This window comes from Prunus mume, linkage group LG1 (assembly GCF_029339155.1).
Source record: "Prunus mume cultivar Tortuosa linkage group LG1, ASM2933915v1, whole genome shotgun sequence".
Classification (NCBI taxonomy): Eukaryota; Viridiplantae; Streptophyta; class Magnoliopsida; order Rosales; family Rosaceae; genus Prunus; species Prunus mume.
Genome location: NC_142698.1, coordinates 14,104,475 through 14,126,561, shown reverse-complemented (window position 1 = coordinate 14,126,561; position 22,087 = coordinate 14,104,475). Strand labels below are relative to the sequence as shown.

At 39.0% G+C, this 22,087-nt stretch overlaps 4 protein-coding genes and 1 non-coding gene across 6 annotated transcripts; 2 read left to right on the top strand and 3 right to left on the bottom strand.

The window, feature by feature from the left end:
• Positions 1–1,174: 1,174 nt before the first annotated feature.
• Positions 1,175–4,144, bottom strand: LOC103338695 (proteasome inhibitor-like protein). The gene is made up of 9 exons (XM_008241931.2): positions 3,862–4,144; positions 3,588–3,759; positions 3,345–3,491; positions 3,088–3,159; positions 2,600–2,680; positions 2,467–2,498; positions 2,312–2,372; positions 2,111–2,221; positions 1,175–1,473 (listed from the first exon to the last, which is right to left on the bottom strand). The coding sequence occupies exons 1-9, from the start codon at positions 4,034–4,036 to the stop codon at positions 1,401–1,403; spliced, it is 924 nt and encodes a 307-aa protein (XP_008240153.1). The 5' UTR covers positions 4,037–4,144; the 3' UTR covers positions 1,175–1,400.
• A 2,655-nt stretch (positions 4,145–6,799) lies between these two features.
• Positions 6,800–6,870, bottom strand: TRNAG-GCC (transfer RNA glycine (anticodon GCC)). The gene has a single exon. It is a non-coding gene; the product is annotated as a tRNA-Gly (tRNA).
• Positions 6,871–7,443: 573 nt separating this feature from the next.
• On the top strand, positions 7,444–11,294 carry EMB1513 (copper ion transmembrane transporter). Of its 2 annotated transcripts, none has more exons than XM_089042677.1 (2): positions 7,444–8,786; positions 11,084–11,294. In XM_089042677.1, the coding sequence occupies exon 1, from the start codon at positions 7,631–7,633 to the stop codon at positions 8,561–8,563; it is 933 nt and encodes a 310-aa protein (XP_088898803.1). In that variant the 5' UTR covers positions 7,444–7,630; the 3' UTR covers positions 8,564–8,786; positions 11,084–11,294. The 2 variants fall into 2 exon arrangements, with proteins under 2 accessions (XP_088898803.1, XP_008240165.1); XM_008241943.2 differs by lacking the exon at positions 11,084–11,294 and adding an exon at positions 9,756–10,001.
• A 4,020-nt stretch (positions 11,295–15,314) lies between these two features.
• LOC103338714 (Major facilitator superfamily protein) lies at positions 15,315–18,551 on the top strand. The gene is made up of 4 exons (XM_008241954.3): positions 15,315–15,568; positions 16,190–16,407; positions 16,511–17,055; positions 17,436–18,551. The coding sequence occupies exons 1-4, from the start codon at positions 15,430–15,432 to the stop codon at positions 18,301–18,303; spliced, it is 1,770 nt and encodes a 589-aa protein (XP_008240176.2). The 5' UTR covers positions 15,315–15,429; the 3' UTR covers positions 18,304–18,551.
• A 936-nt stretch (positions 18,552–19,487) lies between these two features.
• On the bottom strand, positions 19,488–21,332 carry LOC103338725 (glyoxal oxidase-related protein). Its single transcript, XM_008241965.3, has one exon. The coding sequence runs from the start codon at positions 21,229–21,231 to the stop codon at positions 19,621–19,623; it is 1,611 nt and encodes a 536-aa protein (XP_008240187.2). The 5' UTR covers positions 21,232–21,332; the 3' UTR covers positions 19,488–19,620.
• Positions 21,333–22,087: the final 755 nt, after the last annotated feature.

The window sequence follows — 22,087 nt, the reverse complement described above, 5'->3', positions numbered from 1 at the left end:
AATGTTTCCAAGGAAGACATTTGAGCCTAGTGCAAGGCTCAGTCCATGTACTTGTGCATTCACCTCCAGCTCCATCACAGCACTCGCAAGCAATTCCAAGTGTTGAAAAAACCTTTGCATGTCCTACAATTGATATCAGTCGGGACATCTGATTAAACAATTTGATCAAGAACTCAGAAAAACAGAGAGATTTTGGGGGACATGTTTTTATCAAACCCTTTTACCTTGTTGTGGCAAGATGGAAAGTGGCCTTGCTTCAACAGCTGAAGATTTCTTCGATGCAAAAACAACAATCAGAAGCAACAAAGGTAGGAGATAAAACTTGGGCAGCCCCATATCTCTTCTTTTCTTCCAGCAAAAAACTGTACAGCTTCTACAAACACTTCAGCAGCAGATATAGATGGGCATAAGAAAACAATGATGGGTTATTTTTATATGTGAAGAAATAGTTTGTGTCATTTTCAATCTAGAAGGGGTTGGCTTTTTCTGCTTGATTTAGGGCCTAAAGAGACTTAAAGTAATAACAGGGGCTTCTAGAGCAAATGCTCGGAAATGTGTCACACGCTTCCCAGTTCCTTACGTTTCTGCGGGTTTGGAAATTAGTACTGGGACTTGGATGGAAACTTCCTCTTTCTCACTAAGTTTCTCAAGCGGTGGGTCAGTTGGGCCCCACCCTTGTCATCTTTGCAACACGAGAACATCATTTTTTTTGGATTTTTGTGATTTTCCGATGGCTCATTTCTGCATGTTAAGACAAATGGAATTGCTCGGACAAAAAAAAAAAAAATTTATAAAAATCTTCATTTGTGTTCTTCAAGCTGATAGACTTGTGTTATAAAGCTAGAAACAGATTTGCATATACGCAGGGTATCAGATTCCAAGTACGGACGTATGGTAAATGGAGTCTTCTTTTCTTGGTAAAACAGAAGGAAAGGGTGGTAAGAAAATTGTGAGGTACCAATCAATTTGACCACGTTGGAAGCATCTAATGAGACAATTGAACTTAATTACTTCATGGTTTCCGACATTTTCCTAATCAACGAAAACCAAATAGTATAACGAATTCTCGAGAAAAAGAACAGTCAGGATCTTATTCTAACTCACAAAATCCATCTCCATTTGGTTGACAAATTTTGATTGCTTAATGTAACGAACGTAGAAGATGCAATGAATCTCCTGGGCAATCTGATTAATCCTTGCATTAAAGCATAAAGGCTCTTTAAGAAAAAGGGAGAGAGAATACGCATTACAGATAGCTTGTTAGAAACTTTGTACAAACTCTCATTTACATAGGTAACTTGCAAGCCAAAAGAAAGAAAAACAAGATCATCTCTTAGCTCAAGTAAGTCCTCAAGTATTTCTTATTTGATGTCAAAGGACAGCTCTTTTGCATCACACATCTAAATGAAATCTGAGCCACCCCCAAAATGCTCCAGGTCTGGATGAGTCCCGCTCCCTGGCCTCCGCGGATTCCTGTAACAAAATAGAAATCATAGAATATTATGATAAGCTAGGTGAATTGCGCCTAAATTTTCACTATTTGTTAAATCCAAAATACCAAAACATTAAGCATGTATTTGGATGAGTCCCAATCAATACCACCCTGACTGATTAAGCAGGCCCAAAGATAGTGAATAGTCAGTTAAGCCCATTATAAAAAGATACTGAATATATGTATTTTTTTCATGTTCCAAGGGAGAAAACAACAAGTGCCAAACTTAAAATTATGGAAGCTCTCTTGGGCAGAGACCAGGTGCGAGCCCAGTTTAAATTCCATCTTCTTTACGGGGAAACGATTTTTTCTTTTTAAACCAAAAAAAAAAAAAGTAAAAAAACCTCACTTACACTACCTTCATTGGAAACCTCCATCACAGAATCAAACCAGTAACTAAAACCATCCATCATTGACCATTAAACTTCAAACCAAAAAACCAATGTAACCTATGCCACCCATTCATTCATAACGCTCAAACAATAATTACCAAGAAAAACAATACAAACTGGTTCAAAGTTCAAATACATGGAATACCAGGTTCAGTCAATGCCTTATTAAATCATTTTCAGGAAGTTATTATGGGGGTACTGATGCAAAATGTAATTTCAATATTACCTTGCAAACCGATTAGGCTCAAAACCAGGAACTCCTGGAGGGCCATATGGATCAAAACGGGCACCTGGTGGAACACCCGCTGGCCTATGGGGATCAAAATGAGGAAAACCCCTGTTCCAAAAATAAATCCAACCAAAATTAGAACAGCAATACAAAGTATAACATAAGCAAGGGAGAGAAATAGAGAGAGTAACAACTCACGGTTCTCCTCCTGGAAACCCAGGCTCTCCAACGCCACCAAACCACCGAGGATCATTGGGTCCTAGATTCGCATGACAAATGAAATGTGAGTCATGATAAAAAAACTTCATATGATTATTATCAAGCTCATTAAAAATAAAGAAGTATGTACAAACCTAGAAGCATGCCCCCACTGCTAAAACCGCCCCTGAAAGACAGACAAAACATATATGTGTTCAAATTTGGAACAATAAAACTGGGTGTAAACTGCAATGACCATCAACATCATGATTTGTTGAAGTACAATACCTAGTAGGATACATTCCAGCACCAGGCCCAGGAAGAAGATCACTAAAGCCACCAGTAGGATTAATTGGAGGAAACACCATTCTGCAAAGAAAGCCAGAAAACATAGAGTAAACAGCAGAATTTAAAAACTTAAACACACAAAACACATAAGTAACCAATGTTAAAAGGGGCAAAAACATTTTAAGGGTACAAATCAAAATTTTGAGCATGATCGCCCGTATTAGATAAGGAAATAGGTGGGAATCTAAGAATAATCACCAGATTAGATAATGAAATGCTTAACTACTGGTACGATCTTGACAAACCTAAGCCAAGTCCTTCCTACTCAGGCCTTGCAATCTAATCTTCCGATCAATCTTGTCTTAATTAAAAATACTGAAACGAATTTCATAAACAGGGCCCTAGAATTACACACACACACACACACACACACACACACACACACACAAATTCAAGTTTAATGAAAACATATATAGAGAGAGATGTACCCAGAAGGATTAGGTTGGGAGCCAGAAGGTCCATAAACAGGCTCACTCGTTGATCTGTCATTCCTTCCTGAACTGCAAAGTTCAGCAACAAAAAAGACACAACAATACGTAAAAAGCACATTCCATGATTCTTACACTTCGTATGCATAAATTTTTATAACCATGACTAACTTAGCACAATCTTAATGCACTTCTAGATCATATCAATACAAGATATTTAGCAGAACTAAAGATAATCTAAGACGAAACACAATTACCTTAAAGGGTTACTAGAGGAACTGACACTGGAAGACCCATCTAATTTAGTCAAAACTTGAGTTTCCAGACTCTTCACCAGTTTCTCCAAATTCTTGAACTGTGTAGAATAATTGCTACCCCCATTCTCCCCAACATGGTCACCAACGCTGAAAATTGTTAAAAACACCACCCAAACACCATTAAGAAGCAAGAATTGAAAGTGCCCAATTGTAGCGACACAAAGAATCACAGAAAAAACTTACTTGATTTCAAGATGGACGGGCTCAGAACTCCCATCAGCCAGAGCATCTACAAGCAATTTATCGTTCATTACAAGGCACTTAACCAGCACCTTCTTCGAACCCTTTTCTGGGTTCACATAGACGAACGCGTACTCGTCGTCAAGCTCGTTCCACTGGTCCATACCCACTTCATCTAAAACCCCAATTAAACAAAAGCAGAAAACTTTTGAAAATTTACTAATCATTTTTAGAGGAAAAAAACGAAGAAATTTTCGACATTTAAATGAGGGAGTACCAGTTGAAGGCGAAGAGAGAGCAGAATCAGAAAAAGCAGGGGGGCCAGCGGCGGTGAGCACGTAGCCGGAGGCGAGGAAGGAGGCGTGAACGGCAAAGACGACCTTGTCGTTGTTATTGCGAAATGATGGCCTCGCGGCTCTGATCACTGCCATCACCGACTTGTCGTTCGCCATTGCAGTGTGTCTCAGCGTGATTGATCGGTGGGTTTTGTTTCTCTTTTCTGTTTCTAGAAATGTAAACGAGTTTCTTTCTTGCGAGAGAGGGAAGGCTTGGGGAGGTTGGGGAGAGTTCGCGGTTTTATATACGTACCCTGCGCTTTGGGCTGGAAATTTCAGACATTAAGGCCCAATGGAGTCACTATACGGCCCACCACAATGTGAATTCGGTTCTTCTAATTATGGATGCTAAAAGAAATGAGATAAATCGAAAATTATTTATAGTTATTTAGTTATCTTGATTAGAGAATTAAAATAGGGTTACTTTGATTTTGCTTCGTATATTATTGTTAGTTTTCTATTCTTTTCCTTTTAATGTATGATTAAGATTCTCGATTAGCTATTGAACTAGTGATATTCTCGTAGTTGATTTATGAATGAAATTATCTCTTCTTGTGTTATCTTTTACGTATTTATAAACTTATAGATTCTCCTCCATGTATCTAGTTCTTCTCTTGAACTCTAATTCCTCTTCTCTCCTAAATTCCCTTTCTAATTCCAATTCGGTTAAATTTGAAGTGCCACTTTGTGATCTTCAAATTTCACAAGTCATGGAATGAAAAATGATATGATGCAAATGTGGTTACTTCCATAAAGGCAGTTTTTAGTTTATACTACATGAAATTTACAAGGCGCATATGAAGTGGCTTCAATATCATATTCTACTTGGTATCAATTTCTTTACAATGATGTAACCTTAAATATAACACCCAATTTACATACATATGACAAAACTAGCTAGCAATATGAGCACCAGGTCCAGCAGTATCTCCTTTATGTCTTGCAGTTGCTCTTATGTAGCAGAAAACTGCCACCAGGAAGGTGGTGGCAAGCCCTCCCAGGATCACACCTCCACCGGCAACCGACTTGTCCAGAGAATGGTGGTGCTTTTTTAGGTGGTTCTCCTCTTCTACGATACTCAGACTCTCTTCAGTCACTGGACTTGGATTTGTGGAAGCTAGTGCACTGCTTGGGCTAAAAGTTGGTGGCTTGCTCTCACTAGCTTGGTGCTTTCCAAGTTTCCTAATCACAGGTGCTTGTGCCTTGTACAAGTTTTTGTCATTAGAAGGACTTGGAGTTGGAGCCATGGTTTGAGTCTGCTCTGTGGTTTGAGTCTTTTCATCTGCAGCCATGGTTACACTCACATAAGCATCTGCTAAGATCAAGCAAAGGAGAAGCAATTGATATTGAGCCATTTTGCGTAAATGGGGTGTTGGAGATGCTTGTGTTCTGAGGCAATGAGGATCAGATGGTAGCTCTGAGAGCCATTTATAGGGATTTCCATTGAAGCAGATCCTATATAATTGTGTGGCTAATTTGATGGAAAGTTCCAATTGTCGGATTCTATAAATAAATTTATTCACTCTTGTACTTTGAAATTAATGGGGTTGTCTGTGAGGAGGGGAAATGAAAGAAGACTACACGTGTAAGCATTAGAATATTACAAATACAACTGAGCTTTCAATCAAGGGAACATGATCTGTAACATGTTTATTTGTCAACTTGTAATATGCAATTAAGTGTTGCATTATCACTAGTGGCAGAGCATAATTAAATTAAGGCTAGTTCAAGTTCCCATAATCTCTAAACAAATGGAAGATGGTCAGAAACTGCTTAATTTTAATTTAGTTGGGGTTTGTTCATTCATATCCATTGCTTGTTGTGATGGCAAAAGCATTCATCTACATCTCATCTCCATAAACAGCCCCAAACATAAAAAGTTTTCTTGTCTGTGTGTGATGAATAACTCTGATTAAAAAAGTTTAGAATATGGAGAAGAAAATCTGTTGGATATGATCTAAATCAAATGGTCAATAATCTGCACTTCTGCTGCATCAACATGGTGCTTTAAAAATTTAGCAGAAGGTTCATCTTGTCTGTGAACATGTTAAGAACATCACAAAACTTTCTAGACAGAGTGTTGAGAGTGCTTTAAAAATTATGCTTGCTATGTCTAAGCATTCATGCATTTGAGCTTACATACAGAAATTATGAAAGTAATAAGATTGCCGGTTCGATCGAATGGGGGTTGCATTTCATGATCCCGGAATATATGTATGTCTGCAAATCTGTATGTATCATCTTGATTTGAAAATATAAGTGCCCTTTGATTGAGTTGGTGACCATTAATAAAATCATGGAATCTTTAACCTCACTTGTGGTAGTGTTTGGGAAATCAGAGACACACAGCACAGGGTTCATGATATTTTAAGCTAACAAGCCACACCTGCTGCATTGCTCTGTAACTTCTCATGCAATTTTTTTTTGTGTGAACACTAGTAATTGTTTAGTAGAAAGATGGCCCATTAAGCAGGAAACAAAAGATGTTTTTTCTTTTGGACAACTTGCGAAGAGGAGAAGAGACAACAGAGCGAGAGCGGTGTGTTTCATTTGAATTACAAGGTTTTTGTCAGTGAGTGTCTGTGCATGATTGATTGCATTTAGGTTGCTGCTTTCATTTTTCTAACATGAATTGTTTAGCTGGAGATACCGTGCAGCCAGCTCATCCAATTGTGAATGGTGAAGGTCAAATCCAGTGGGGGCAACATAGATTAGCAGCAGTTTGCACGTGCACAGAGGCTCTCCTGACTGACTGTCGAGGACACCCCCAGCCTCAGCCTCAATTCTCTCAAGCCAGGCAGATCAAGACAAGTGACACCCAAAAAAACAAAAACAAACAAAACAAAACAAATGGGCTGCCCAGAAAAAAATTGAAAAGTTTGCACCAGCCGGGAATCGAACCCGGGTCTGTACCGTGGCAGGGTACTATTCTACCACTAGACCACTGGTGCTTGTTGTTACAATACATGCGATTGTAATTAAATATAGAATTCCTCGGCTCTCCTTTTGTTTTCTTCTCTTTGAAGGGAAAAAAAATGTAACCTACAGAGATGATTATTCAAACTGGATGCAAGGGAGGGAGACTTATTGTTATGGATGACTAACCTAAGCCGCATATGCAAAAGAAACCACTATTCAAGTAACAAAAGCAACGCAAACATGAGTTTAGCCACATTGACCAGAGAGGATCCCGAGTTTGAATTCTCATTCCCGTAGTTTAGATTAAATTAAAGTAAAATATTATTTGTATAAATTTTTTTTTAAAAAAATAACAAAATCAACACAGATATGGCTTAGCCAAGTTGACTAGAGAGGATGTGCTTCCCATTATGTATCGAGTTCGAATCACCCGCCTCATAATTTAGATTATATTGAAGTAAAATATCGCTTGAACTAAAAAAAAAGTCTAATTGATCCAAACATGATTGGGCCTCTTTTCTTAGTCACTCAATTATAGACGTCGAATTCGATAAATGCTTGCCCACAAAAGAGCCCAACCATTTGGAAACGACCCGACTCCATCATCCAAAGGCTAAGAAGATAACAGCCACAAATTCGGAAACTCCACACTCCACAGTGAACACAGCGGCTTTGCTGCCCTCACTTCGCGCCTTTTCTTCAATCTTCATCCATTCCAATCTCTGCAAACCCTAAATCAGTTCTCTCCATTAATCCAATTTCTTACTCAATCCCCATAATTCGCCTCTGAAAATGCAGCGTCTTTCGTTCTCCAATGCCTTAACATCTCCAACCCCTCTCTTCCTCCACACAGAGCTCTCCCACCTCTCCCTCCAATCCATAACTCTAACCCCAAAACCCACAATCATCCGAATGGGCGGTGGACCCAGAACTTTCCCTGGGGGAGTATCCAAGTGGCAGTGGAAGCGCATGCAGGCAAAGAAGGCCAAGCAGCTCCTCAAGGCTCGGCTCTGCCGCGAGCGCCAAATCTACGAGATGCGAAAGAGGGCCGAGCTCAAAGCCGCCGTGTCTGAGCTTGAGCGGCCATGGGAGGTGGTCGAGAAAGCTCCAAACTTGTTCTCTGTCAGCGCCGACGAGCAAGTCAAGGTTTTGGCAGATAGGTTTCAGAGGCCTGGTGGCTTCGATATGTGGACCGAGAGGGACGGCCCTCAGTTGTTTCACACCATGGATGACTTGCCGTCTGCGAGGTTTTTCCCCAAAGGGGTTGTTCATAGTGTGAGACCGTATAAAAGAATTTCTGGGCCTGAGGATTTGGAGGATTTGGAGCTTCAAGATGAGGGCTTTGGAGGAGTTGAAGAATTGGGTAATGGGTTTAAGAGTAAAGGGAAGGTAGGAAGTTCAAGTGAGTCATTGGATATAGAGGGTTCAGATGGGGAGGGATTGAATCTGAAACGTTCCTTGGAATCGTTGAGTATGAATGATCAAACTGGGAAGAAGAATAATGGCAGAATGAAGAAGAAGGGGAATAGGAGAAAGTCTGAGTCTTCAAGTGGGTTTGATAATGGGCAAATTGGTTTTGATAGGAAACAAGGATTACAGAGTCCCATAATGCGCGGTGGCAAAAGTCGACATAATAGAAGGAATAGTTCAAAGTCTGATGTTTTTGATATGAGCTTGCAGCAAGATGGAAGTTATGAACTTCAAGAGTATAATGGCCAGCCATGAATATCAGCTCAAAGGTTGGACTGGAAAGCGTCATTCACAAAGAATCAAGGGATTATGAACTGGGCGATCCTAAGAACTCGTTAAATGACAATGAATAAGCAGTTTTAGTATGCTTAGCTCGGAGCAAATTGCCACATTATGCAGAGGAAGTCTTCATGTGTTTGTCTTCGTGTATTTGATGAAGGCTCATGATTCAGGAAATCTTTGTCACGCTCCCAAAAATGTATGTATTACCTTTCATAGTTATCGTGTGCTGAAATAGTTGAATGAAATGTAGTTCTCATCAAAGTTTATATCACATATAGTATCGACTAATTGATTAAAATGTGCTAATTGCTATATACATTTGTCACATGATTTTGTTGATCTTTGGGGTCTATAATCTTAATGATACAATGAGAAATCATGTGATGTGCAATATACTTGCAATTTAAGCCAGAAATGGAACCTTAAGTTTAAGCCTGCATCACTCTAGCAGTAAGGATGAATTTCTCATATAGATGATATTTATTACTTACTTGATGAATGTTTTATTATTTCAACTGCTTTTCAGTAAACTCATTGAACAGCTTATTTAAAACTGCAGTTCAAATTTCAGATTTTGAAGGAGATAATTATTTGATGTGGTTTTGAGAGGAAAAATGTTAATGACGAGATAGGGATGATGATTGATGAACCACAGAGACGATACAATATTAGCAAGTTCTCTTTCTTGTTTTTGTGGAATCTGAATCCAACGGATATCTTTGCTACAGATTGATGCATTTTACATGAAAAAACTTTAATTTGCATCAGCTTTATACCAAAATTAAAGGATTCAGATTTTTTTATTGGTAGGCTTAATGCATAAAAGAACATATTGTTCAGCATGAAGATGTGGTTTTTCCAACCACATATTTGGCTCAAATGCTATCTCAGTGACCAGTGACCACTAACACCATATGAATAGGCTTCTCATGATTTGGGCCACCCCATTTCTTTTTCCCTAATCTGTTTCACTTATCGGCTGCCCTTCTAGATAATATAGTGGATTTTGATTTGATTGATTACTTTAGATGATAGAGCCATTTTGGTAATAATCATCTACAGGGGGTTGTTGTTGGTTGTCTAGTGGAATGTGTGGTAGTGAATGAGTGTTGATTTGATTGATTACTTTAGATGATAGAGCCAATTTTGAAACGATCATCTGCAGGGCGGTTGTTGTTGGTTCTCTAGTGGAAGGCTTGGAAATTGCTGGTAGGTTTTTAATGGATGGTGTAGCTACAGAAACGCTGACTCAGTGGACATCCTTAGAATCAAAGATTTGAGGGTTGATGCTGGTGGGATGGTAACGCATGTAAAAGTTTAGTTTATTGTCCAAGTTAGACCGGGCTATGAAGCTAGTGATTGTAAATACATTATAACGTTACAATTGCATTCTTTTTGGTTTCTTGGATCACACTTGCATTTGAGACTCCCGGATTCTTGAGTTTATGTGTTACATTTACCTTGCATGCCATAAAGCTTGGAAATGTTGTGCATAAACTATATATTGTTAGTGTATTCTGTGGATTTCTTTGCTCTCACGTCACATTTTATATTGAAGTTGATTAAATTCTCCGTCTTCTCAGTCGCATAAAGGTAGTTGTTGTATTATGTATAAGATGCATAGCTCCTACTGAATTGCACATCCTGCTGAAGATGAGGAGATAAACTCTGAACTTAAGATAACTCTAGTCTAGCCAGGATACGTCTATTTTGATATGGAATATCATCCTTATCCATCTTGATCTGTACATTCTAAGTCAGTCAAAATTCATATTTCCTGGGAATATTAGGTTTTTATCCACTCCAAAGGTGATGCCGGTATCTCTCCTTTTCCAATTTAGATGATCAGAAATCTCCTTAAATCAGATTTAACTAGGCAAGATTTAGCAATCATATCTAGATGCACTATAAGCTCTTTACTGCATTCACATTTGCCTAAATAGTCAACTTCATGGTTGCTGAGACTCTGACCTCCACACGTTTTACTCTTAAGCAAAATAGATTTAGTGGGCAGCTGCAGCCATTTCTTCATACCACTTGAATCTGTCTTAGTGGATTCTATCTTTATTTATGAAATTGCTGTAATCATTAAGGGGAAGATGGTAGTTTCTTTCAGTGGAAGACTAGTTAGCTTGCTGATTATTGGTGTCTATTTTGCACTTTGCATGTAAGAAATTGACTTAACTGAGTAGTGATTGCGTATGTTCGTGTACTTTGACCTGAACTTCTTTTCTATGCGTAAACAAACATATTCAGATGAATTCAAATGAAGTTGAAATGTGACAACATAATCTGTCAGAATGCTTGGTTTACTATTATTCATTTGATGATTGTCTGAGATTTTTATCAGCTTCCTTTGGCCTTGGTGTAAAAGTACGATATTATTGACCAGAAGGGTCAAGTTTTTTATTTGTGTTTCCCAGATTACTTTTTGGATAAGCGGAAGTAATTCCTCAAAAAAACCCAAAATTTAACCAGGACCTCTTTGTTTAGGGGCTAATGGCTGGTGGGGCTGGAGGCTGCTGCTCCATTTTCACTACTTCAATGGCTATTAGGGTTGAGATTATGTTTTGTACGTGTAGTTAAACAAAATTTGATTTTGGTGAATTATAATCTCAGTACACAACATGTTATGTTATCAAACAACATGTTATGTTATCAAACTGTTAACAATCGGACATGAATGTATTGAAATATTTTTGTAGCTTGAGTTGTAATTTGGTAGTTGATGCCTGTTGGAATTTAGGTAAACAGTGAGGAAATGTCCAAAAAAGTTACTGATATATTTGTGATGTCGACACACTATTGGTGTGTGAACCACGTTTTCATTGTCATTTTCACTTGTTTTTGTTGTTGGTAGTGGAGTATTTTGGGGTAACGTATGTTAGAAGTTTTCAGAGATTAAAAATAAAAAATAATGAGGCTGTGATTATGAGTCATCTACCAAATACCAATTGCTTTAAATTAAGGATGCTACTTTTGTTAATAATTCGTCCAACAAGAAAAGAAGCAATTAAAATATGTTTTATCAAGAGGCAATATGTGTCCTTTTTTTGGTCTAAAGACACTATGTATCTTTGACATCCAAATAAAAGAGGCAAGTGTCTGAAAAAATCCATTGCTGTCACCGTCTCTTTTAAATTATTATTATTTTCTGGCCTTACCACTATCTGGTTAAAGCTTGAATTTAAGCAGGTCTACAAGGATCATTGTTTTAAAACTATATTGGTATTAAATTATGTTGCTGCTAAAGTATTTCATTGGTTGTCGCTACTATCACTCGAGTTCGAATCTCCGTTCCTATAGATTAAAGTAGTTCAAGATAAATACATGACCTTTGACATTGACACACCTCCTAACCTGAAGAGACACCAAGCCCTCTTAGAAAGGCATCCACTTTCCCTCAATCACAGAAGTTAGACACAGAGTATGATTACATATTATCTTTCCATCACGTTTTAAAATAACCCAAATTTTTTTGTGCTGATTCTGTTTCAATTTCTGCAGTAGTTGTAGTTAATTTATACAAAGAAAAAACAGTCATAGTTGGACTCAAATACTCTGCAATATGAACGTGTGCTGTATATCACAGAGCGCCTGATAATCTGATAAAAATGCATGTGCTGTATATAGATATAGTGCATATTTTTCATGTGCGACATTCTTATTTTCCAAGTACCATCGAATATATTCCTAGAAAGTAGAATTTTTACCATTAAAGCTCAAGCTCCTTTAGCAGAAACAATGATCATTTCTGCAAAGAAAGACCGTCACTAAATTTAGTGTACAATTTGAAATCATGAGGACCACCATATCGAAATGTTCGTCATCGAACTAGTTTCAGAAGGAATCTGATGGAGAATGGTGGACGGTGACATGCTTGAAATTGAATCTCAATGACGAAATTGAACAAAGTTGGGTCAAACTCCTTGCTTGCATTGCTTTCTAAAGTATGGCTTTTTCTTATGGGGACAGCTACAAAAAGAGCTTAAAGAAGAGATAAAGCAAACCCATGGTGCTTCTTCTTTCTTTTCTTTTTTTTGGCCAAAGAAACACATGGTGCTTTGAACCAGACCAGTTTATCATCATATCTCCTTCCCGCCATCATTGGTTCTTAATGCAAATCCCTAATAATACCCACTAATCTTCACTAAACGTATGAATTGGGGCAAGCTTTTGGCCCGTCCCGAAATGTTTTAAAATCCCCATCAGTTTATTGTCTCTGGTGTAGTGCAAAATTATGATGAAATGGAAGTGCTCTGGCGACCATTTGAATCCAATGAGCTGCAGTTGACTTGAACCATAAAATAATTGAATTATTAAGTGCTTCCATTGTGGTTTAGTTTGTTTGATGGAAGATTTAATCATTGTCAGCAAACGTTTCTCCTCTTAGATCAGTGACTCAAAATCTATGTGGAGAAAAGCCAATATTGTTGTAGCCTTGTAGACCACAAATTTATCTTTCTTTCAGTTTTCAGTGGGAGCTGGAAAAGCCATTACCATAATATCTCATATGTCATGCTAATGGGTCTAGTCTAATAAAAAAGAGTTTTAACTTGCAGACGGGTTTAGACTATCGCTCTTATTCAAAACATGTCTCGCTAATAATTAACATATATTTTTTCCTAATATAGAAGTGATGTGTCCATTAATTCCAAGTAAATGTCATTCAGGGTTTCTTTTCTGGATAAGAAGGTTTAGTGTTCAACCCAATAAACGGATGGAAATATTTAGAGCACTTAATAATTAAAGATTCTCTTATACGATTTGGATAAGAAAGAAATGTCGAATATTTCTGCTAACCAACAAAATAAGAGCGTTTCCAGCAATATATTGACTACTGCAGTAGCTAGTGCTGGATCACATCAAAATCATTCACCATAAAAGTTGGGTGCATGTTCATCTACAAGACTTAAAAACCCTTTTCTTTTCTTCTTCTCTAAGAGGAGCATTGCTAAACACAGTCGTTTTCACTTGCAGGGAAGATTCTCACCACTGCTGTGAGTGTGAGGTTTGATTCTTACATCATGTACGATCACAAATCATGGGTCACAAATTCATGCTTTGTTATGGACTTTTTTTTTTCCAAAGTTGTGAAGGAAAAACAAAATCACGCAAACCATTTATAGAGCCTGTAAATCACATGCCATTTGTCCCTTGTGGTGGCATAATAAGCTAGCACTGCACCACTATGCTTTGGTGCTATTGCCACTATATTTATTAGTGCTTAATCTTTATCTCTGCTCTACGGCATTTCTTTCTGTCAAATTTATGCGGAAACATGTGCTTATGTTACGAAACGCATATGTTATAAGACTAAATTACAAAATTACATTTTTCCTGATGTATTTTGCATCATAAGCATATTGGGTTGCAAATTTTTTAATTGAATTTACTTTTTTCATTTTAACAATGAGATCGATGTTTTGATGAGAAATGATGTTACGTACATCAAAGATCCATGGCATATGGCATGTAAGACAAGCAACTTGACTTCAACTTTCTTGGTGACTGGATGTGGGATTGAGTGAAACTGATCATGCATCGGTTGAGAATTTGAGAATTGCAAAAGGTTTAATCACGTTGGTCCATTGGTCGTGTAGGATGAGACAAACAAAATAATAAACTTAGGTAAAGTGGTCTAATTCAACTAATGCCATGATATCGTCACATTATCTTTGAAATAATGGCTTAATTAAATTAACAATATCAAGATTATAATCAAGCTGCACTGATTTCTCGTACGTTTAGTAGAGGCTGTATAGCCATAGGCCATACAATGCACTTACCTTATCGCCACATTATAAATATGACACGCGTAAATTATTTACGGATCACTTGTAATAAAAGGGAGCTTTAGTTTAAACTCTATTTTTCTATAATAAAATGGAAGGTGCAAATAGAAAACATACTTGGTTACAGAAAGTTTATCTTACATTGAGATCATATATAATTTTTTTTATTTGACTCGTTGACAATTGGTTTTGAATTTGGTGCTTTAATTTCAAACATACGTAATTAGACTTCCTTGATAAATTAAATTAGCATTTTGAAAAGTGTGTGGATTGCGGCCTGTGCTAAAGGGCACTTTGGTGACTTTATTAGAATTTTTGGTCCCATAATTGATTTGGATGCTATTCCTCTATGTGGACCAACAGTGTCACCTTAGTTGGAAGGAATTGACGAATGAACGTTTCCTCCTTCACAACTAAATGCAACCCAAAAAAAAAGAAAAACCAATTTCATAATTGATGTAGAACGGTATTGGGTGGTTGCCTTAATATCAAATATTGTTTGGTTCATAAGTCTAATAGTCAACAATATTATGAAATTAATATTTCATAAATTATTTTTATACTTTTAAAAAAATTTCATTCTGCGTATTTAGTGAGTACTTTTTGGAAGTGTGAATAAAAAACAATTCCTTTGTTTTTGTGAGAATGTGAAGATAAAAATGTCTCATATTAGAAAGTTATAAAATATTGCAATGACTTATAACGTGTTGGGCTACTCCCTCCATTACTAATTGGTTTTGGGGAGAAACCTCAACTTCTTTCGTGATATCAGAAAGTGTGTTGGGCTATTTCTTCTTTGCCAAGTGGTCCAGTTTCTTTTTTTTCCTAGGCTGAGACTTCTCTCAGTCACATACAATTGGAGAATTTCAAAAAGTGAGCTTAAACAATCGAAAATCATTCTCTATATAAAGAGGGCCAAAGTAAAAGCTTTCCTTACCAACAACCCCACTTCTTCTTAGGAACCACAGAGCCTGCCTATTAATTTATTGCTTCTTTCCAATTAAGAAGTGATAATAGCACAAGTTTCATTCTTAGCCAGTGAAGATGGAAGATAGAAAGGGAGCAAAACCAAGCAAGGTTGAAGATGAGGAGAGATGGGTTTATGATTCTTCTCTGGATCATAAAGGAAATGTTCCTCTCCGAGCTCAAACTGGCGTTTGGAAAGCCTCTCTCTTCATCGTTGGTAAGAAACAATTATTTCTGATCACCTGTGCTCTGTTTGGTTGCTAAGAAACCATATAATTGCATGCTACTTTTCTCGAGAAAATTCATGGATCATGCTTCACCAGTTACAAGAATTACATGACAACCTCCTTCGTTTTATTATTTATCTTGGTTAATTTGTCTTGTTGAAGCTCATAATAAACAGTTACACAGACCAAAATATTTGGTCAAAAACGAATATATATATTACTTTATGGTGCTTTGAAGTAGAACCCCGGAAGGTGGAGGAGACTGTTTTATTCATGCATACTAATATATATGGGGGACATAAAGATTTACATGCAAGTTCTATAATATCCGAGACTGCACGTGGGAGGGGCCTCTGCAGCACTCTACCATATGAGAATCTTCCTTTTTATGGATCCAATTTGGCCACCACACCCCATTTAACACACGTATCAAAGAATGTGTTGCGATTGTGTTAACCAATATTGATTAGATAATTTAAAATTTTGAGTTAACGTCTGACAACATAATATAACGTATCAAATTAAATTTATATATGAAGGTGTAAATGCATGAATAATATGTTGAGCTCTACAATTTGATTAACTGTTATATCTGATCCTTGTGTTCGCAGCAATTGAGTTCAGTGAGCGGTTGAGTTACTTTGGAATAGCAACTAGCTTAATTATCTACCTCACGAAAGTAATGCACGACGACCTCAAGGTCGCAGCTAAAAGTGTCAACCACTGGTCTGGTGTCACCACACTCGTCCCACTATTTGGAGGCTTCATAGCTGATGCTTACTTGGGTCGCTTCAAAACAGTTCTTGCTTCATCCATCATTTACCTCCTGGTAAATTAATCTCACTTAATTTTCACATCAAATTGATTATTATTTTGAAACCCAATTAAGAAAATACTTGTTCTGATTTTTTTCTGGGAAAAAAAAAATACAGGGTTTGATTCTTCTATGCATGTCCTGGTTCGTACCGAGCTTAAGGCCTTGTGACACTAAATCGTGTCATGGACCAAGGAAAATCCATGAAGTGGTGTTCTTCCTAGCCATCTACTTGGTCTCTATAGGGACTGGGGGTCATAAGCCAGCTTTGGAGAGCTTTGGAGCTGACCAGTTTGATGATGATCACCCTGAAGAAAGAAAGCAGAAGATGTCCTACTTCAATTGGTGGAATTTTGGCCTCTGTTGTGGGCTTTTACTTGGGGTGACTCTGGTTGTGTATGTGCAAGACCATGTGAGTTGGGGTATTGCTGATATTGTTCTCACTGCAGTTATGGCTGTGTCACTTGTTATCTTCATCGTTGGAAGGACATATTACCGTTATAGGAAACCGACTGGGAGCCCCTTGACACCAATGTTGCAGGTTCTTGTAGCTGCCATTGCTAAGAGAAGTCTGCCTCACCCTTCTGACCCTGCTCAGTTGTATGAAATTCCCAAATCAGAGAAGGTCCATGGAAGGCTTCTGTGCCACACCAAGAATCTCAAGTAAGTCCATGACATCCTTTCTTTAGATACACAATAGTAGTTAGTATATTGATCATGGAAATTAAATTCCTCTCATATATGAGATGTTATGTTATATTTGTTGTCAGATTTTCAGTTTGGCATGCTGTGTTGTCGGATTACCAATTTGACATGTTATATTGTCAGATTTTGTCAATCTGACATGTTATGTTGTCAGACTATCAATCTGACATGTTATGTTGTTAGACTGTCAATTTGGCATCACAAAATGAAATATGAATTCTTGTAAGTCAATAGTTTTATTGGCAACATAACATTTCAGACTATGTGACAAGAAAACATTTCTTCAAATCGTAATGAATGTTGTACAAACTATAATTTTATGAGATAATGTGTTTCAGATTTCTCGACAAGGCGGCGATCATAAGCGCTCAAAACTTGGCCGAGAAGCCAAGTCCTTGGAGACTAGCCACTGTGACCAAGGTAGAGGAGATGAAGCTTGTGCTCAACATGATCCCCATCTGGCTAGCGACTCTACCATTCGGAATGTGTGTAGCACAAGCCTCCACATTCTTCATCAAACAAGGAGCCACCATGAACAGAAACATAGGCAATGGTTTCGAGATCCCCCCAGCCTCAATCTTCTCACTTGCAGCCATTGGAATGATCATCTCCGTCACATTCTACGAAAAACTCCTCGTCCCAATCCTAAGAAGAACAACAGGAAACGAGAGAGGCATCAACATCCTGCAAAGGATCGGGATCGGAATGGTTTTCTCCATTGCCACAATGGTGGCAGCTGCCTTGGTGGAGAAGAAAAGACTTGGTGCTGTGGAGAGTGACCCAGTAAAGGGTTCACATTCCATGAGCGTCATGTGGTTGGCGCCTCAGTTTGTGATCATTGGGCTTGGAGATGGCTTCACTCTGGTGGGTTTGCAGGAGTATTTTTACGATCAAGTCCCTGACTCTATGAGAAGCTTAGGCATTGCGTTTTACCTCAGTGTGATCGGAGCAGGGAACTTCCTCAGCAGCCTCTTGATCACAGCCGTTGATCACATCACGGAGAAGGATGGGAAGAGCTGGTTTGGCAAGGATCTGAACAGCAGCAGATTGGACAGGTTTTACTGGGTTTTGGCTTGCATTGTTGCAGCAAATTTGTGTGTTTATGTTTTCTTGGCTCGGCGTTACTCTTACAAGAATGTGCAGAAGGTGGCTGTAGTGGCTGATTGCTATGAAGGTGAGCTGGAAAAGGGAGGTCCAATGGCATGAAAAAATAAACACATATGGTTTTATATATATATATATATATATATATATATTATATACTTTAGCGAGTCTAAAAATAATTTACATGTCCAATTGAAGTGCTCTAGGTTGTGAAGTCGTGCTTTAAATTAACTTTGTAAAGGCGTGGATTTCAGTATAAGAAAATTTATATATATTTCTTAATTAGGAATGCATATATTAATTAAGGCATTTCAGTACAAGTTATGGAAGATGTTATATTTCTTTCTCAATATTGAGAAAAGAGTTGACTTCCAAAGTGTACTTCTAAGATTATATGAAAGAAATTACAAAGTAGCATAAAGTATATGGCACAGGAGGAGGAGGAGAAGCAACCCCATGGTATAATTTTGAAATTCCTCAATTAATACATAAAGAAATCAATCTCAACTTCTAAATCTTTGTCTCATTTTCATTCAGTAAAGCATCCACTTATATCGCAGAGATTCGAAATTCCCCAACATCAGTGATTATTTGTGTAACCCCTCCCTCAATCGCTTAAAGCGTCCAACCAAGTTGACAAGTTGATAAGGTCCCCATAATTCTTGACCTTTTCTTGTGACAAAATTTGATGCCCTTTTTCGGGTCATTTTCAATCTGTGACCACACTCTCTTCTTTCGCTTTTGAGAGCCACAAACAAGTGGACTTTAAAAGCACTATTAAAAAAAATCCTTTTTGCAATGCTTTATTGGCTTGCTAATGGATCAATTAGACTTTTCGAAATCTAATTGACAAACCATTAGAAATCTAAGGTCAATGTCTAATTGGTTCAACCTGAAGTCCATAAATTTTACGAATGTCTGAAAAGAAGCCGATACAATTGACACACCAACCATCAATGGTCATCATATACATTGGTGAAAATTTTACTATGTGTTTGACATATTGGACCGGGTTTTAATGATGAGAATAAAAAATAAAAAAAAATTAATGCAAGTGGTATTATTCTTTGGAATGTTTAAAAATATCCCAAATTTGAATATCCAATATTTTGAACACAACTTTAAACATCGTAACTTGTGAAATATCACATATTCAAGTGGGATTTCATTGTGGAATATTTAATATTCAAGTGGGATTTCTCTTTCGAACGTTAAATTCAGAGTTGTACTGAATTCATTTTAAGAAATTATAATTAAGGTCTTTAAGCATCATAATCATTGTTTGCTTTTTCTAGTCGTCCACAAGTTCCATTTCAATTTCATCAATCAAATCATATGTTTTCACATCCACACTAAATTCTTCTAAAACCTTCAGATTTACAAAGTAAAAAGAAATTGACAATAAATTGAAGTCCTTAACTAAGATCCCAAATGTATCCAACGGGCGACACTTGGCACGCCCTGATTGACAGCGAACGCCATGTAATAACCCGGTGGAGCAACCATCCCATTTGGCGGCGCCGTACAGCTAATTCTGTAACGGCCGTCACCGTCCGGCACGGAGGGCGTTACGGCTAATTTGACCAGCCGCTGACCCTGCGAAAACGAATGTGTGGCAAAAGGCGCGTTCCCCAAGTTAACTTCCACGATTCCCACCACGGGCAACGAAACCGACACCAAAACATCAAAACGCTCGCCGTAACGCACCGTTTCGGGGACCCCCTCAATCACGGGTCGGAGATTCGCCCGGTCCGGACCCAAATACTCGGGCGAAAAAGCTTCGAGTCGCAACTCGGTGGGAAACTCGGCGTTGAATTTGTAAAAATAATGCGGGTTACTACCCGCAATTAGTACCCGGCCGTCCGGTAATAAATTCGCGGTAGAATGGTACATTCGGGGCACGGTTCCCGGGTTCAACGTCATGAACCGTAACCCGACGGGTTGATCGGGTCGGTAGAGAAGCGGGTACAGGCACGGGTTGGATGCCTGCTCGAACCCCTGGGTCCCAGCTTGCGCTCCGTTGATGATCAAAATGTCGCCGGTTGGGAGCATGACCATGTCCCCCATGATCCGCCCGAACGGCATGTCCTCCATTTGCCAAACTGGGTCTGGCGATGTCGCCACGATGCGCCCGCAACTACCGTGCGCAGGGGTGTCGGTGCTCCCCTTGATGAACGCGCCGTACTGGGCCCCACCGCAAACAACTATCACGGCCGTTGAGTAGTCGCCATCTAAGGCCAGCATTGCTGATGATCCGGCCGACGGGTAATTACGCGGGCCACCATCCAACTGTGGATATTCTCTCGCGATTTTATCCACCACGTGATCGTACGACACTGCTTTGTTGTTCGCGAAGATGAACAGGTGGCCGTTGGGAAGGAGATGCACGTAAGGGTATAAGTTGTCCATCTGAGTGTCCTCCACGTCAGCAAGGAAATTGAGGGAAACGACGCCGGTGCGAGGCGGGTAATACTCCACCGTGTTCGCCGCTCTCCCGCCAACTATAATCACCGAACCGTCAGGTAAAATCTGGTTCGTAGCGTACCACCTCCCTGCCGACAATTCCACGTCAGCAAGCTCCACCCAGTCGCACGACCCGTTCAGCTCGCACGGGTCGAACTTTCTGATCTTTTTAAACCCGTCCAGGTCCCCACCCGTTTGTAACAAAGACCCGTCCGGGAGGAACTGTCCGGATGAGCACCACGTGTCGGTGTTGATCATGAGCGGTCGGATTTGGTTGGTCTCGGGGTCGAAGAGCACGGAGTGGGCGTAGCAGTCGTGCTTGAGAACGGCATCGTTTGGGTCGCTGCGGCAGCGACCCTTGCGGAGCATTTTGCGAGACGGGCCAATGTTGGTGCGGTCGAGGAGCACCACGGTGTTGAAGCGGGTGACGGCCGTGTGCATGGAGGATACGCCGGCGTTCTCCACTAGGAGTTCCCACGTGCCTGGGAGGTCGGCACGTGCGAAGACAATTACAGCCGTGGAAGTGAGAAGCAAGAGCAGCCATTGCTGAGAAACAGGAGAGTCCATTGAGGAAGAAAGTCTGAAAATGAAAAGGAAAGATAAGTGTGGTGTGGGTGTTTTAGATAGTGAAGCTCATACTTAAAGTAATTGAGGGAGAGGCTTTGCTACAGGAAGGTGCACAAGAAGACAAAGGAACGCATTGAATACAGTCCTTCCGATTCAAAGATAACGGTAGGAAATGCGGGGTCCGTGGAGCCGCTTACGATGACACGAAATTACACGCTTGGTTTTCTTGGGTGGGGAAAGTGGTTGAAGAAGCCACTGAAAAAGTGAAACCGGGACACTGGCCCATGGTGGAACCACCACGTGGCGTGTCTCACTCTTGCACCATGCCCTGCCACACTGCACTTTGAAGTTCTTGCATCCTCTGCATTGTTTTAATTAGAAATGGTAATTAATTAAGGAGTAAGCTCTGCGGTAATGATGATTGGGTTAATTAGTTGCAGTTCTGTTTGTTGAAGTACCAATTCAGTAACCGACTCATAATGTTTTATGATGACAATTATTTTATGAGAATTCAGAGGACTTGCACAACCCTTGGCTCTCAAGTTTACCATAAGACGGTATCAAGTATAATGTCGGTTCTTTTTAGCGACCAGTCTATTACTTAAAATAGTGTGTCCGTTGTCAGAATATATATAATTTAATACCACGAAGACAAATATACGACCTCAGCGGACCAACCCATGAATTATAATGTTTGGCAATTTTATATCGAAATTATTTATTAAACCAGTTTGGCTGAAACCCGTAATTATAGTCGTAGGGTTCGTATATTAAGTGATTAAGAGCGTTATTTTTGCGCATGAAGTTATTTAGACGATGTCTTGTAACTTATGTTATCCATTCACCAATGAGAGGA